The following is a 17,005-nucleotide window of genomic DNA, read 5'->3' as shown; positions in this document are numbered from 1 at the left end:
CGGGTTGTATGGTTGTAGTGTCACGCCTAAAAGGCCAGTGTTATTGGAATGAACGATGTTGAATATTATCATTAATACTTTATAGTAGATTCTATATTGTACTTGTAACCAATGCAGTGACATCAGTGAGGGAGTGATGTGATCACATTTCCTAGATCCTAATAAGACTCTTGCTGCAGCATTTTGTAGTAATTGTAGTGGTTTTAAGTGACAATCTGAAAGACCAAGTAGCAAGGAGTTACAGTAATCAAGATCTGAGAAGATTAGAGTTTGCAATACAGTACAGAAGTCCTCAAAAGGTAATAGTGGTTTCAGTCGATGTAGTATACGCAACTTGGCATAACCTGACTTGATTAATTTGCTGATGTGCATTTTCACTGTAAGGTTCTCATCTGGCTCTATACCTAAGTCTCGTACTTGGTTTGAGGGATTAATTGGGAAATTACCCGGGTTAAGTGCAGGTGGTTTAGCTATCGATGAGTTTCTACTGCGCCAGATGATTTCAGTCTTTTTAGGGTTTAATGTTGGTTTAAGTTGCAAAAGTTCTTGTTGCATTGCTTTCATATAGTTGGAGAGTATTGAAGCTGTATTTTCAAATGATCCTGAGAGTGGGATGTAAAATTGTAAGTCGTCAGCATGCAAGAAGAAAGTTATTCCTAGATTCGTCAGTAATTTACACGGTGAGAGCACGTAAATATTGAATAAGAACATAAGAACATGCCATACTGGGTCAGACCAAGGGTCCATCAAGCCCAGCATCCTGCTTCCAACAGTGGCCAATCCAGGCCATAAGAACCTGGCAAGTACCCAAAAACTAAGTCTATTCCATGTAACCATTGAATGGTGTTGCTGAGAGGGCTGAGCCTTGAGGGACCCCTGTATCACACTGGAAAGAGTCAGATATATGGTTGCCCAGTTTGACTTGGAATGTCCTGTTAGATAGAAATGAAGAGAACCATCTGAGAACCCTGCCGTCGATCCCAGTGCTTCTCATCTGATGGCTTAACAGGTCAAGGTCCACAGTGTCAAAGGCGGCTGTTAAGTCAATTAAAACAAGGCAATACGACTCATCTGCGTCAATCCCTCGTAAAGCCAAGTCCATTAATGAGAGGAGTAATGTCTCAGTGGAGTGATGTTTTCTGAATTTATTTATTTATTTATAGATTTTTCTATACCGGGGTACGTAAATAACATCACCTCGGTTTACATACAAACAGTAATTCAGCATTGCGCTTTACAATATAACATGGTAACTTGAATACAATACAGTATATAACTTTGTATTAATAACATATAAACAATATATGATAGATTGTGGATGTTAGGAAGAGTAGATGAGGATTCAGATTATTGATAGTAGGCTTTTTTAAAAAGCCAGGTTTTAAGGTTTTGTTTAAATTTTTTGTGACAGAGTTCCTGGCGTAATTCAGAGGGCATGGTGTTCCATATTGTTGATCCAGCAATGATGAAAGATCGTTCTTTTGTACTAGAGAGTTTAGTCAGATTGGGTGCAGGAATGTTTAATTTGGCTAAATTCTGGAATCTCGTTGGGCGGGAGGAAATTTTGAATTGTAGTTGATCCGTGAACCAAAGCATTTCTCTGTTTTGAATGGCTTTGTGTATCAGAGACATAGATTTATAAATTATCCTGTAAGCCACGGGTAGCCAGTGCAAAGACTGAAGAGCTGGAGTGATGTGATCATGGCGGCTTGTGTCGGTGATAATACGGGCAGCTGCATTTTGCAGCATTTGTAAAGGTTGAATAGTGGTTTTAGGTAGACCCAGTAACAGAGCATTGCAGTAGTCAATCCTTGATAAAATAGTAGCCTGTAATACTGTGCGGAAATCATATTGGTGTAATAGAGATTTAATACGTTTAAGCGTGAGTAGTTTAAAGAAACCGCTTTTTACCGTATCCGCGATGAATTTTTTAAACGTGAGATTGCTGTCAATGATGATACCAAGGCTGCGGACTTGTTGTGAAATAGGGTAGTTGTTTTGAGAAATCTCAGAGTTGATCAGTATTGTGTTTTTTGGAGGTGAAATTATGATAAGTTCAGTTTTGTTGGTATTTATAGCCAATTGGTTGTCTGTGAGGATAGTTTTAATTTCTAATAAGGCTATCTTCCAGGTACTCAGTGCATTTGTGATTGTGCTGGTTATGGGTATGAGTATTTGAACATCATCTGCGTAGATGAAGTGTTGAAGACCCAATTTAGAGAGAAATCGGCACAGCGGTGTAAGGTAAACATTGAACAATGTGGAGGAGAGGGAAGATCCCTGGGGGACTCCTTGAGAGAGATTTCTTGGTTTGGATTCACTTCGTCCACATCTAACGCTGTATGTTCTATTGCTCAGGAATGACTGAAACCATTGTAAAGCCGATCCCGAAATACCTATTTCAGAAAGACGGGTAATAAGGGTGTTGTGGTTTACCGTGTCGAAAGCAGCTGATATATCAAGAAGGGCGATGAGGTATGATTTGCCAGCATCTAAAGCTTTTAGCAGCACCTCAGAAAGTGATATCAAAAGCGTTTCCGTGCTGTGGTACTTTCTGAACCCATATTGGGATGGGAAGAGTATTTGATGATCATCTAAGTAATCAGTTAGTTGTTTGTTGATGACTCTTTCCATGATCTTTGAAAGGAAGGGTAGGTTCGATACTGGTCGAAAGTTTGCTGGATCAGATGAATCTAGGTTAGATTTTTTTATCATTGGAGTAATGATAGCATGTTTAAGTATAGAAGGAACTATGCCTGTGGTGATGGATTTGTTAAGAATCTTAGCAATAGGTTTTGCTATTGTAGAACGTATTGAAAGAAGAATTTTAGTAGGTAAGATGTCTGTGGGGTGGAAAGCTGGTTTCATTTTCTTTAGAATTGACTCAATTTCAATACCAGTAGTAATCTCAAGATTAGATAGCTTTATTTCAAATTTATCTTGAGTGGCTGATGTAGCTTGGTTGGTGTGTAAAGGAGCAGGAAGAGACATAAATCGCGTTAAAATAGAATGTATTTTGTTATAAAAGAACGTAGCTAGTTCCTCACATTTTGAATCATCATTGTTGTTTGGATTGTTATGAGCTGGAGCAGTAACAAGGCTTTTGACATATTGGAAAAGTGCTTGAGGGTTGAATTGATATTGGTGAATTCTGGAAGCATAGAAATCTTTTTTTGTTTTATCGGTGGCTTGGCGATATTTGTGTAGTAATGATTTGAATTTTAATAAAGTCATAGAATTTTGGTTTCTGCGCCATTCTTTTTCTGTCTTACGTAGCTCCATTTTCATAGCTTTAAGCTCGGGAGTATACCAAGGTTTTTTCTTCATTATTATGAATCCAAATTGATTATGAGGAGAGAATATTATGATCTTCCAGGAGATTTACAAGGCAATACGACTCATCTGCGTCAAGCCCTCGTAAAGCCAAGTCCATTAATGAGAGGAGTAATGTCTCAGTGGAGTGATGTTTTCTGAATCCAAATTGATTATAAGGAGAGAATATTATGATCTTCCAGGAGATTTACAAGCTGGGATAACACTGCTTTCTCAAGAACCTTTGCGAGAAATGGCAAGTTGGATATTGGATGACAGTTGTCCCATTCCTCAGATCTACCAGTCTTATTTTTTAGGATCGGATTTATCATGGTTTGTTTTAACCCATTTGGAACTGCTCCTTCTGTGAGAGACAGGTTTATTAAAGTTGTGATTGTCTGAGTGATAATCCCGTTACTTGTTTCAGGCAAGTGGCTGGAATTGCGTCGCATGGGTGAATGGCAGGTTCAATTTTAGTAATGATTTGACTAATTTCTAATTTCGATACTCTGTCGAACGTGGACCACTTAACCATGCCATCTGAATCTTCAGGTGATGGAGACAGGTGTACTGCAGAAAGGCTGCCTTCAGTTCCTGGAAAGCTCATACCGCCGCAGCAGGCCAGTTCCTGGCGTCAGCCCCTTCTTGGTGAGGGCCGTTAGCGGCGCCACCATCGTGGAGTAGTGTGGTATAAATTGCCTGTAGAAGTTGGCGAAGCCAAGAAAGCATTGGAGCACCTTATTCCCCACAGGTTGAGGCCAGTGCTTGATGGCCGTCACCTTCTCGGGATCCATATGGAAACCCGTGGAGGACGCAATATACCCAAGGAAGGGTAAGGGTTCTCACTCAAATTGACATTTTTCCATCACCTGGACCCCCAACATCAGTTCATTGTGGAAATTGATGCCTCCGACATGGTGGTCGGAGCTGTTCTGAGCCAAATATCCAGCAATAGCAAATCCCTGTCGTGTTCCTACTTTTCCCGGAAATTCTCGCCTGCAGAAAGAAATTATGGTATCGGAGACAAGGAATTGTTGGTCATCTAAATGGCCTTCGAAGAATGGCGCCAGTGGTTGGAAGGGGTCCAGCACCCAGTGATCGTGTATACGAACCACAAGAACTTAGAATGCTTGTGCCACGCCCAGCATCTCAATCTCCGGTAGGCCCGGTGGTCTCTCTTCTTTAGCCGCTTCAACTTTCTTCTCCACTACAGGTTAGCAGACAAGAACATCCGGGCGGACACCCTTTCCCATACAGCGGAGACGGAGGACATCCTTAATCCACCACAGTACATCCTTGACCCGGCCAAAGTGCTCCTTGCGGCCTCCGACATGGTCCCAATGGGGAAGATGGTAGTACCAGTCCATCTCTGGAAAAAGGTACTCTTGTGCCCATGACGCCCTGACCGCTGGTCACCTGGGAGTAGCTAGAACCCAGAAGTTACTCTCAGAGTTCTACTGGTGGCCTCAGTTTAAGAAGGACATCCGGCTCTATGTCAGCTTCTGCCCAACCTGTGCCCAACAGAAGACTCCAACTGGCCGCCCGTGGGGAGGGCCTCCTTCAGCCACTTCCTGTCCCTACTGAGCCGTGGACCCACTTATCTACAGACTTTATCGTAGATTTACCCACTTCAGAAGGGAAGACGGTGATCTGGGTTACGATTGACAGGTTCTCTAAGATAGCTCACTTTGTTCACCTCATTAAGATGCCCACATCACCTGAACTTGCGAACCTGACTGTTTATCCGCCATATTCGCCTTCATGGACTCCCCCAACATATCGCCTCAGATAGGGGCTCCCAATTCACTGCGAAGTATTGGAGGGCGCTCTATAAAAGGTTTGGGATCTAGCTAGACTTCACTACCACTTTCCACCCCAAAGCTAACGGCCAAGTGGAATGTACGAACCGGACATTGAAGATGTTCCTCTGGTCCTTCATAGGAGACCTGCAGAATGATTGTGTGGCTCTACTCCTGTGGGTAGAGTTCTCATACAACCACCACAAACACTCCGTCACCGGTAGTTCTCCCTTCTATACGGTATATGGGAAGCGTTTCGACCTCCTTTGCCCTTGCCGTTGGAAGTGCCATCTCCAGCCATACAGCTCACGGCTCAACAGTTGCGCCAGGTCTGGAGATCCACCTGGGAGAAACATCTACACACTGCAGCTATTGTAAAGAAGTTTGCAGACCACCTGCGACGTCCAGCCCCGTCATTTCTCCCTGGGGAGAAGGTGTGGCTAAGCACCAAACACCTCTGCTTGCGGCTTCCTTCAATGCACCTGGCTCTGAAGTACATTGGCCCATTCTCTATCATGGAACAGGTAGGGGCAGTTTCCTACTGCCTCCGTCTCCAGCCTATGCTCAGGGTACACAACGTCTTCCACTTTTCCCTGCTGAAGCCATTGGTTCTCTCCCCCTTCCATAGGAAGACTCCTGCACCGGACACTCCTGAGGCACACAAGGATACGGTCTATCAAGTCAAGGAAGTACTGGACGTCTGGTTCTGCCTCAGACGCTGGGAGTACCTCTTCTCTTGGGAGGGCTATGGTCCCGAAGAGAATTCCTGGGAGCCAGCCTCCAACATCTTGGACAAGGCCCTTCTCCACCAGTTCCATGTAGATCATCCAGCTAAACCCAGGCCTCCAGGAAGGGGGCATAGGAGGGGGGGTTACTGTTACGGTCCCGGGCCATGCCCTGGGACCTTCACTCACTTCGCGGCCAGACCGGGCCGTGGGAATCCTTCTCCGGCTGTCCAGGCCTGAAACGCGGCCTGCTGCGGATTTACTTCTGCGAGGGAGATGCCGTCAACCGTCCGCCGCTGGCCCTACCCCATAGGCGCACGCGCGCGCTGAGGCTCAGGATTTAAAGGGGCCAGCGCGGGAAATGGAGGACAGCCTCCTCGATGACGTCAGACCCTGCCGGGTTATTTAAACCCAGCAGCCACAGCTAAACCTCACCTTGCAACGAGGTTCACTCTCTTTGAGTATCTAGTTGTGTTTCCTGGTTCCTGATTGTCTTTGGCTTCTGACTTCTGGTTCCTGACCTTGCTTTGTTCATCGACTCCGGCTTCAGCTTCTGTCCCTGTTTTGGCTTCTGACATCTGACTTCTGGCTCCTGACCTTGGCTTGTCCCTGGACTCCGGCTTCAGCTCTCTCCGCTTCCACAGGTATCCAGTTGTTCACCTGCCCGGAGGTTTCGCCTAAGTCCCAGCGGCTCGGGTCCTCACAGGCTCCTCCTGGGGGGACCTCGGGCTTCCAATGGTGAAGCTTTCTCCGGAGTACCTCTCCAGCACCGCCTCCCAGCTGCGACATCCACTGTGCAATATCGGTCTCAGCTGGCCCAAGGGTCCACGTCCCTAACACAGGCTGAGAGGTAGACATGTATGCCCTAGAGCAGGTGTCCCCAGACTTGGTCCTCGAGCGTTGCAACCCAGTGAGTATTTAGGATTTCTGCAATGAATATGCATGAGATCTGTTTGCCTAGAATACATTCAGTAAATGCAAATAGATCTCATGTATATTCATTGTTGCAATCCTGAAAACCCGACTGGGTTTTGGCCCTCATGGCCTGAATGTGGGTATAGGTGAGATATGGTAAGATATTTAAATACCTCAGAAGTATCAATGCACAGGAAGTGAAAGGGGGTAACATTGCAGCGGAATGACATATTAATGATGGCAGAAAAAGACCAAATGCTTCATGCAGCCTGCCCAAAAAACTTCTTATGGTAGACTATAGTGGAGGAGTAATCCCTTGGAGGGGGTGGAGAGAAGGACAGTAAGTGAATTCATGAAAGCTTGGGATAAGCACAGGGGATCTCTCAGGGAGTGGTAGGGATTGCAGAGCTGAATACTTGGTGTAGATGGGCAGACATGAGAAGTTGTAGAGGCTCTCAGCCATCACATTTCTATGTAATATAAACCAAATAAAATGCAGTTTTCCAAGTGAAGTACACATGTGCCCTTACTTTCAACAATTCCTTAAGGATAAAAGTATCTATAATGATTTGCACCTGCGTTTTCTGTGGCTTCTTTTTTCCAAACCAAACGTACGTGCATAGCTCCTGCCCACAGCCTAGCTCTGCCCTGGGAAGGCCCCACTACGATGTGGGTACCAGTCCGTCAGGTGTGGAGTGCTGCACATATCCCTTTCTGCATTTTCAGACAGGTGACATTGTAAGCTAAATGCTTCGTTTTTTCTTGGAATCATTGCCAGCGACTCACACGGGATTGTTGTTGTCTGGACTGTTTCCGATGCGAATCTCCGCCCCCAGAAGTCGGTTTGGGCAGCAGGTCGCCTGGTTCACGTACACGACGGATTTGATTTTCCAGGGTCGCAGTAGGTCCACTCGCCACCAGGAACCAGCGTCGTTGTTAGTGTGTGCGCAGGAGCCTTTGTTGAAATTGCTGTTTGCATTCCCATCGATGGCCAACGCTGGGCCAAAACCACCAAACAAAGAGCTCTGAGAGGCCACACCGGACGGGGCTATGTTCTTCTCTGAAAGACAAATACAAAACATTTTAACTTAATATTTGCATTGCTGGAGGGTAGGGGTGTGGAGGGAGAAAAAAATTCATTTTTGTTTTTGGTTCATTTTCCCACGAATGTCAGTTTGTGGAATGTTTTATTCATTTCATTTGTGTGAAAAAAAAAGAATCAAACATTTAAAAAAAAACCAAAATGATGAAAAAATGAAAACTGGGCCTCCTATCCACCAACCCACCCTTAAAAATGCTGGGACCATGATCCCACCTGACCCCCACTTACCCAGTCTAGTGAGGATCCACTTGTGGGCCTTGAATAGACCGAGGCTGCAGTAGGTCACCACGACCTCGGCCTTGGACTATGCAAGGCTGACGCATGGGCCTTACGCTAAGCCAGAGTCTAGATGCCACCATCTTTTTCTTTCTTCCTTAAACTGACACTGTCCACTAGGATCACAACAGAATTAATAAACTCCAATAAATTCACCCCAGCGCATGGCGCCATTTTGATGTACGGCATTGTCCAGTGTCGGGACCCGGCCTCCAGGCTGAGCCATCGCATCAGGCCTTGGTTCATACCAAGGCCCCAACATAGGGACCTGGCATCTAGGCTGGGCTGCAGTGTTGGCTTGGATTTCAGCCTAGGCTGAGGGCCAAGTGTCAAAACCCAGCATATTGGCAAGGCCTCACCATTGGGCCTGGGTCTCTGCTGAGGCTCTGGCATCAGGACCCAGCCTCTGAACCAGATTACAGCATCAGGCTCTGGCCTAGGCTGAGGTCCAGGTTTCAGGATCTGGCCTCCAGACCGGGCCCTGGAGTAGGGTCTGGGGTCCTGGTTGATGCCCCGGTACCAGGACATGGTATCTGGGCCGGGCTATGGATTCGGGCTTGGGGGTCGGGCTCTGGCCTGTGTCTGACCTGAGGCCCCAACTTTGGACCTTGATCCAGGCCAAGGCCCATACAATGTACCCGGCCTCAAAGTTAGCCTGGGTTGAGCCTCCTGTCCAGCAGATGGAGACAGACCAAAGTTAGCATGGGTTGAGCAGATGGGTTGAGCAGATGGAGACAGACCAAACTGAAAGGGTATCCTATATGAGGACAGAGCCTACCCTGCAGCCCTTCAGTATAACTATTGTCAAAGCAGATAACTATAAAGATAACCAGTGGAAGATCAAGCAAGTAACCATAACACGGAAAAAACTGAAAAATTGAGAAAACATTGAATGTACTCTGTATAGAAACACTCTTGCATAAAAATTCATTGTCATCACTAAGATGCTTCCGGTGCTTCCAAATACAATCACAGATGAAAGTATCCAACAGCCTACAAAGGAGAAAGAAGCTTCGAGTGGACGGTAGGAAAGAACATAAGAACATAAGAAATTGCCATGCTGGGTCAGACCAAGGGTCCATCAAGCCCAGCATCCTGTTTCCAACAGAGGCCAAACCAGGCCACAAGAACCTGGCAATTACCCAAACACCAAGAAGATCCCATGTTACTGATGCAATTAATAGCAGTGGCTATTCCCTAAGTAAACTTGATTAGTAGCAGTTAATGGACTTCTCTTCCAAGAACTTATCCAAACCTTTTTTGAACCCAGCTACACTAACTACACTAACCACATCCTCTGGCAACAAATTCCAGAGCTTTATTGTGCGTTGAGTGAAAAATAATTTTCTCCGATTAGTCTTAAATGTGCTACTTGCTAACTTCATGGAATGCCCCCTAGTCCTTCTATTATTCGAAAGTGTAAAGAACAGGGAAGGGCGTCTGGACTGATCCGTGGTACTACAGGAATGAAAATTAGCAGGTAAGAACCAATTTTCCTTTCCCTGTACATACCTGGATCAGTCCAGACCATGGGATATACCAAAGCTTCCCTAAGGGTGGGACTGAGAAAGTCCCATTCGAAGCACCTGCTGACCGAAGGAACCAAATACTAGTGCCTGAACATCAAGGCGGTAATGATGAGCAAATGTATGTAGGGACTTCCACGTAGTTGCCCTACATATCTCCTGCGGAGAGACCAATCGACTCTCCGCCCAAGAAGTAGCCTGAGAACGTAAGGAATGAGCCTTAAGGCCCTCCGGAACCACTCGGTCTTGACAGATATAGGCCGAAGAAATTGTTTCCTTCAACCACTAAGCAATCGTAGCTTTAGAAGCCTTGTTGCCCCCTATTTGGGCCACTCCACAAGACAAAAAGTTGGTCCGAGACCCGGAAGTCATTTGTAACCTGCCGATAGCACAGCAAGACGTGATTAACATCAAGGCGGCGAAGATCACCCCCAACCGTGCTCACTATATCTTCAGGAGAAAACACGAGAAGCTCCACCGACTGATTGACATGAAAGGAGGAAACAACCTTCGGCAAGAAAGAGGGCACAGTTTTAAGGGAAACCCCAGAATCAGAAAACCGTAGAAAAGGCTCCCTACAGGACAACGCTTGAATCTCCGACACCCTCCTGGCGGAGCAGATAGAAACTAGGAAGACGGTCTTGAGCGTCAGATCCTTAAGAGTAGCCCGACGGAGAGGTTCAAAAGGTGCTTCGCCGAGAGCCCGAAGGACTACGTTAAGACTCCACGAAGGACAAATGGCACGGATAAGCGGCTTCAAATGCTTGGCACCCCTGAGGAAGTGGACAACATCCAGATGAGATGCCACCGGGTAACCATCAATACTGCCCAAGAGGGAGCCGAGGGCAGACACATGTACCCACAACGAGCTGAATGACAGACCCTTAGAAAGGCCCTTCTGGAGAAAGGAAAGTATCAGGGATACAGAGGCGGAGCAAACCAAAACACCGGAGTCCGTACAGACATTTTCAAAGACTTTCCAAACGCGGACATAAGCGAGCGAGGTAGAAGGCTTACGAGCGCGCAAGAGAGTGGATATAACTTCATCCTTATATCCCTTCTTTCTCAGTCTGCGCAGTTCAAAAGCCAGGCCACTAGACAAAAGCGATCCACCTGGTCGAAAAATACGGGACCCTGCCATAGCAGGCATGGGAGATGACCAAGATGAAGGGGACCGTCCATTGCCAGGTTTACTAGGTCCGCGAACCATGGTCTGCGGGGCCACTCGGGCACGATGAGAATTACCGGACCCTTGTGAAGTTCTATTTTCCTGAGAACCTTTCCCACTAGGGGCCAAGGGGGAAACACATACAGGAGAATGCTGCGAGGCCAGGGAAGGACCAGGGCATTCTCTCCCTCTGAGCAGTGCTCCCTCCAGCAGCTGAAGAATCTGGGAGCTTTGGCATTGGTCAAGGTAGCCATCAAGTCCATGTGAAGAGGACCCCACCTGTGGACAATCAGATCCATCGCTCCGTCCAACAGTTCCCACTCGCCAGGATCGAGACGCTGACGGCTCAGGAAATTGGCTTGCACGTTCTCCTTGCCCACGATGTGGGTAGCTGCTAGGCGATTCAGATGCCGCTCCACCCAGACGAAGAGCTTGCTGGCTTCCAGGGCCACCAGACGACTCCTGGTGCCCAGTGATGATTGATATAGGCCACGGTGGTGGAATTGTATGAAAGCACTCGCACCGCTTTGCGGCAGATCATTGGAAGAAAGATTTTGAGCACCAGGCGAACCACGTGGGCCTCCACTCGATTGATGTGCCAGCGAGATTGGACTAGAGATCAGCAGCCCTGCATAGCCTGGGACTGACAGACTGCACCCCATCTGGAAAGGCTGGCATCCGTTGTGACTACGATCCACTGCGGAGTCTGCAAGGACATTCCCTTCAAGAGGTGCGCTCGAGATAGCCACCACTGTATGTCGGTGATGGTTGAATCGGAGAGTGGAAGAGGCATCTGAAACTTCTCCGACACTGGCTTCCAGTGGGACAGTAAAGCTTTCTATAACGGTCGCCTATGCGCAAAAGCCCAGGGGACTAGGTTGACAGTGGAAGCCATGGTCCCCAGGATCTGAAGGTAATCCCACGCCGTAGGAAGCGATAGTGAGAGAAAGTTGCGCACTTGGTCCATCAGTTTGATCACCCAAGAGTCCGGCATAACACTTTGCCGACTCGGGTATCAAAGCATGCCCCCAGAAATTCCAGGACCTGGGAGGGCTGAAGATTGCTTTTGGGAAAATTGACTATCCTCCCGAGGGAGGTGAGGAGAGCGAGGACCCGGTCAACTGCTATCTTACAAAGAGCCTCTGACTTGGCCCATTCGAGCCAATGGTCCAGGTAAGGATGGACCAGAACTCCTTCCCGATGGAGAGCAGCCGCCACCACCACCATGACCTTTGTAAAGGTGAGTGGCACAGTGGCGAGGCTGAATGGAAGCGCCCGGAACTGGAAGTGTTGGCCCAGAATGTTGAAGCAAAGACACTTCTGATGTTCAAGTCGGATAGGTATGTGCAGGTAAGCCTCCATCAAGTCGAGGGAGGCCAGATATTCACCTGTGCGTACTGCCGCTATCATGGCCCTCAGGGTCTCCATTTGAAAATGAGGGACTCTGAGTGCCCAGTTGACTCTCTTGAGGTCCAATATCGGGCAAAAAGAACTGTCCTTTTTCGGGACGATGCAGTAGATGGAATACTGGAAAATTGGGCATCCAAATGGCAGATGAAATTTAATGTGGATAAGTGCAAGGTGATGCATATAGGGAAAAATAACCCGTGCTATAATTACACAATGTTGGGTTTCATATTAGGTGCTACAACCCAAGAAAGAGATCTAGGTGTCATAGTGGATAACACACTGAAATCGTCGGTGCAGTGTGCTGCGGCAGTCAAAAAAGCAAACAGAATGTTGGGAATTATTAGAAAAGGAATGGTGAATAAAACGGAAAATGTCATAATGCCTCTGTATCGCTCCATGGTGAGACCGCACCTTGAATACTGTGTACAATTCTGGTCGCCGCATCTCAAAAAAGATATAATTGCGATGGAGAAGGTACAGAGAAGGGCTACCAAAATGATAAGGGGAATTGAACAGCTCCCCTATGAGGAAAGACTAAAGAGGTTAGGACTTTTCAGCTTGGAGAAGAGAAGACTGAGGGGGGATATGATAGAGGTCTTTAAAATCATGAGAGGTCTGGAACGGGTAGATGTGAATCGGTTATTTACTCTTTCGGATAGTAGAAAGACTAGGGGGCACTCCATGAAGTTAGCATGGGGCACATTTAAAACTAATCGGAGAAAGTTCTTTTTTACTCAACGCACAATTAAACTCTGGAATTTGTTGCCAGCGAATGTGGTTAGTGCAGTTAGTATAGCTGTGTTTAAAAAAGGATTGGATAAGTTCTTGGAGGAGAAGTCCATTACCTGCTATTAAGTTCACTTAGAGAATAGCCACTGCCATTAGCAATGGTTACATGGAATAGACTTAGTTTTTGGGTACTTGCCAGGTTCTTATGGCCTGGATTGGCCACTGTTGGAAACAGGATGCTGGGCTTGATGGACCCTTGGTCTGACCCAGTATGGCATTTTCTTATGTTCTTATGTTCTTACTGGCCTGCACCTTGTTCCTCCACCAGGACTGGGACTATGGCTCCCAGACCCTGGAGTCTGGCAAGAGTCTGGCAGATGGCAGTCTGCTTCTGGTGTCCGCAAGGAGAGACTATGTACAGGTCCGGCAGATCCCGAGCAAACTCTAATGTGTAACCTTGCTCTATCACCTCGAGGACCCACTGGTCCGATGTCATTTTGACCCATTCCTCTAAAAACAGGGAGAGACGTCCACCTAAGTTTGGAATGAGGAATGGACCGGGCATTGGGAAGTGGGCTTTGCGGATGAGTGTTGCTGATTTCCATCTCGGAAGGCACGGTGGCCCCAAAAGGAATGAGACCAAGACTGAGACCTGGAGGTGGTTCCCATAGGGAAGGACCCCCGCGCTCTGCTATTATAGCTCCGCTGGCCTCTGAAGCGGGAATGCGTAGGAAATAAGGACCTAGACTGTTTAGGATGGTCCTCCAGCAGCTTATGGACCTTGTTTTCCCCCAAGGATTTAATAAGCTGCTCCAGGTCCTCTCCAAAAAGCAACTTACCCTTGAAAGGAAATGTGCCCAGTTGAGCCTTGGAAGAAGAGTGCGCCGACCACGTATGCAGCCAGAGGAGCCGTCTGGCGGACTCTGCTGAAACCATCGCCTTGGCCTGTACACGGAGTAAGTCATAGAGAGCGTCCACTCCATACGCCACCGCGCCCTCCTGTCTTTCAGCCTGCTCCGCCTCTGCAGACGGGAGGTCCTGGGTGCTGAGCAATTGTTGGACCCACCTAAGACTTGCCCGCTGCATGAGAATGCTGCAGATAGTCACCCGGACCCCTAAGGCCAGAACTTCAAAGATCCGCTTTAGATAAAATTTGGGTTTGCAGTCCTGGAAGTCTTTCAAAGCTGTGGCGCCCACTACCGGAATAGTGGTGTGCTTAGTGACAGCAGATACGGAAGAATCCACCTTGGGAATCCTAAGCATGTCCAGGCAATCCTTGGGAAGAGGATAGAGCTTGTCCATAGCTCTACCAACTCGCAGTCACATCTCGGGGGCTTTCCAATCCCGAAGGAGCAGCAGCTTGTGCATGGGATGGAACGGGAACGTGTGTGGAGGCGCCCTGAGTCCCGCCAGGCCCGGGTCCACATCAGCTGGCATTGCGGCCGAGACTGTATCCTCTGGAGGAATTTCAATCCCCAGTTCCTGTAGGATGAAGGGGATGAGTGGCTCCAGCTCCTCCCTTTCAAACAAGCGGAGCACTCGGGGATCAGCCCCCTCAAGAGGGGGGGGCCGGCAATGACAACTCCACATCCGGATCCTGGTCTAAAGGCGCGGGAGGCTGGGGCAGATCCGGGGGAGGGGGAATCCCCGGGACTACCCTCACTCTTACTGAGCCTGGCACATCCTGGGCCACGGAGGTGAGCGGAGTGGGAATCCGTGGGATTTTAGCTGGAGGGGGACCTGGGGGAGGGACAAAGTGAAGGACTCTACCTGGTGAGGAGAAATAATTTCTCAGCTCCTTACCGTAACACTGAGAAGTGCAGTAAGCGTGTGCCTGAATCACTCCGTAGACCCCAATCCCAAGCAGCAAGATGACAGGGAACTGCATCCTAGAGAGAGCAGATTGACTTCACAGAACAAACGGCACCAGAGACCTGAAAAAAAAAATCATATCACAAACTCATCACACAGTCCTAGAGAGAGAACTAAACCACAGCAGAGATTCACAGCCAATCCTCAGGCAGCACCTTGCAAAGTGAGACAGATCTCTCTGGGTGAGTGCAGACTGTGTAGGTAGGCTACAACTCTACTGCACATTCCCTCCTTTCATTGGAGATAAATAATGGAGCAAAAGGTTACTGTAGGGCAAGAATGAAGTTCATTGTAACAACTAAGATTAGGTCTCAGTACTGGAATAGCAGGGGGTGTTGCAGGGCAGGAGTGAGGTACAGTAACAGAATTGTATGTGGGGTCTCAGTACTGGAATAGCAGGGGGTGCTGCAGGGCAGGAGTGAGGTACAGTAACAGAATTGTATGTGGGGTCTCAGTACTGGAATAGCAGGGGGTGTTGCAGGGCAGGAGTGAGGTACAGTAACAGAATTGTATGTGGGGTCTCAGTACTGGAATAGCAGGGGGTGCTGCAGGGCAGGAGTGAGGTACAGTAACAGAATTGTATGTGGGGTCTCAGTACTGGAATAGCAGGGGGTGCTGCAGGGCAGGAGTGAGGTACAGTAACAGAATTGTATGTGGGGTCTCAGTACTGGAATAGCAGGGGGTGTTGCAGGGCAGGAGTGAGGTACAGTAACAGAATTGTATGTGGGGGTCTCAGTACTGGAATAGCAGGGGGTGCTGCAGGGCAGGAGTGAGGTACAGTAACAGAATTGTATGTGGGGTCTCAGTACTGGGATAGCAGGGGGTGCTGCAGGGCAGGAGTGAGGTACAGTAACAGAATTGTATGTGGGGTCTCAGTACTGGAATAGCAGGGGGTGCTGCAGGGCAGGAGTGAGGTACAGTAACAGAATTGTATGTGGGGTCTCAGTACTGGAATAGCAGGGGGTGCTGCAGGGCAGGAGTGAGGTACAGTAACAGAATTGTATGTGGGGGTCTCAGTACTGGAATAGCAGGGGGTGCTGCAGGGCAGGAGTGAGGTACAGTAACAGAATTGTATGTGGGGTCTCAGTACTGGAATAGCAGGGGGTGTTGCAGGGCAGGAGTGAGGTACAGTAACAGAATTGTATGTGGGGTCTCAGTACTGGAATAGCAGGGGGTGATGCAGGGCAGGAGTGAGGTACAGTAACAGAATTGTATGTGGGGTCTCAGTACTGGAATAGCAGGGGGTGCTGCAGGGCAGGAGTGAGGTACAGTAACAGAATTGTATGTGGGGTCTCAGTACTGGAATAGCAGGGGGTGTTGCAGGGCAGGAGTGAGGTACAGTAACAGAATTGTATGTGGGGTCTCAGTACTGGAATAGCAGGGGGTGCTGCAGGGCAGGAGTGAGGTACAGTAACAGAATTGTATGTGGGGTCTCAGTACTGGAATAGCAGGGGGTGCTGCAGGGCAGGAGTGAGGTACAGTAACAGAATTGTATGTGGGGTCTCAGTACTGGAATAGCAGGGGGTGCTGCAGGGCAGGAGTGAGGTACAGTAACAGAATTGTATGTGGGGTCTCAGTACTGGAATAGCAGGGGGTGCTGCAGGGCAGGAGTGAGGTACAGTAACAGAATTGTATGTGGGGTCTCAGTACTGGAATAGCAGGGGGTGCTGCAGGGCAGGAGTGAGGTACAGTAACAGAATTGTATGTGGGGTCTCAGTACTGGAATAGCAGGGGGTGCTGCAGGGCAGGAGTGAGGTACAGTAACAGAATTGTATGTGGGGTCTCAGTACTGGAATAGCAGGGGGTGCTTGCAGGGCAGGAGTGAGGTACAGTAACAGAATTGTATGTGGGGTCTCAGTACTGGAAGAGCAGGGGGTGCTGCAGGGCAGGAGTGAGGTACAGTAACAGAATTGTATGTGGGGTCTCAGTACTGGAATAGCAGGGGGTGCTGCAGGGCAGGAGTGAGGTACAGTAACAGAATTGTATGTGGGGTCTCAGTACTGGAATAGCAGGGGGTGCTGCAGGGCAGGAGTGAGGTACAGTAACAGAATTGTATGTGGGGTCTCAGTACTGGAATAGCAGGGGGTGCTGCAGGGCAGGAGTGAGGTACAGTAACAGAATTGTATGTGGGGTCTCAGTACTGGAATAGCAGGGGGTGCTGCAGGGCAGGA

The 17,005-nt window shown here is 48.2% G+C and overlaps 1 protein-coding gene across 1 annotated transcript in view; it reads right to left on the bottom strand.

Moving 5' to 3' along the window:
- The window catches only part of LOC115082559 (fucolectin-1-like), a 42,041-nt gene extending 27,007 nt beyond the window's left edge, over positions 1-15,034 (bottom strand). Inside the window, exons 1-3 of the mRNA XM_029586775.1 lie at positions 14,990-15,034; positions 14,766-14,896; positions 7,538-7,811 (exon numbers count right to left, since the gene is read on the bottom strand). Of these exons, the coding sequence (XP_029442635.1) occupies positions 7,538-7,811; positions 14,766-14,850 (359 nt within the window). The 5' untranslated portion in view covers positions 14,851-14,896; positions 14,990-15,034. The remainder of the gene's footprint in view (positions 1-7,537; positions 7,812-14,765; positions 14,897-14,989) is intronic.
- Between the last annotated feature and the right edge of the window lie 1,971 nt (positions 15,035-17,005).

This window comes from Rhinatrema bivittatum, unplaced genomic scaffold (genome assembly GCF_901001135.1).
Source record: "Rhinatrema bivittatum unplaced genomic scaffold, aRhiBiv1.1, whole genome shotgun sequence".
In the NCBI taxonomy this organism is placed as follows: domain Eukaryota; kingdom Metazoa; phylum Chordata; class Amphibia; order Gymnophiona; family Rhinatrematidae; genus Rhinatrema; species Rhinatrema bivittatum.
The sequence above is the reverse complement of the archived record's forward strand: the minus strand, read 5'-3'. Positions and strand labels throughout refer to the sequence as shown.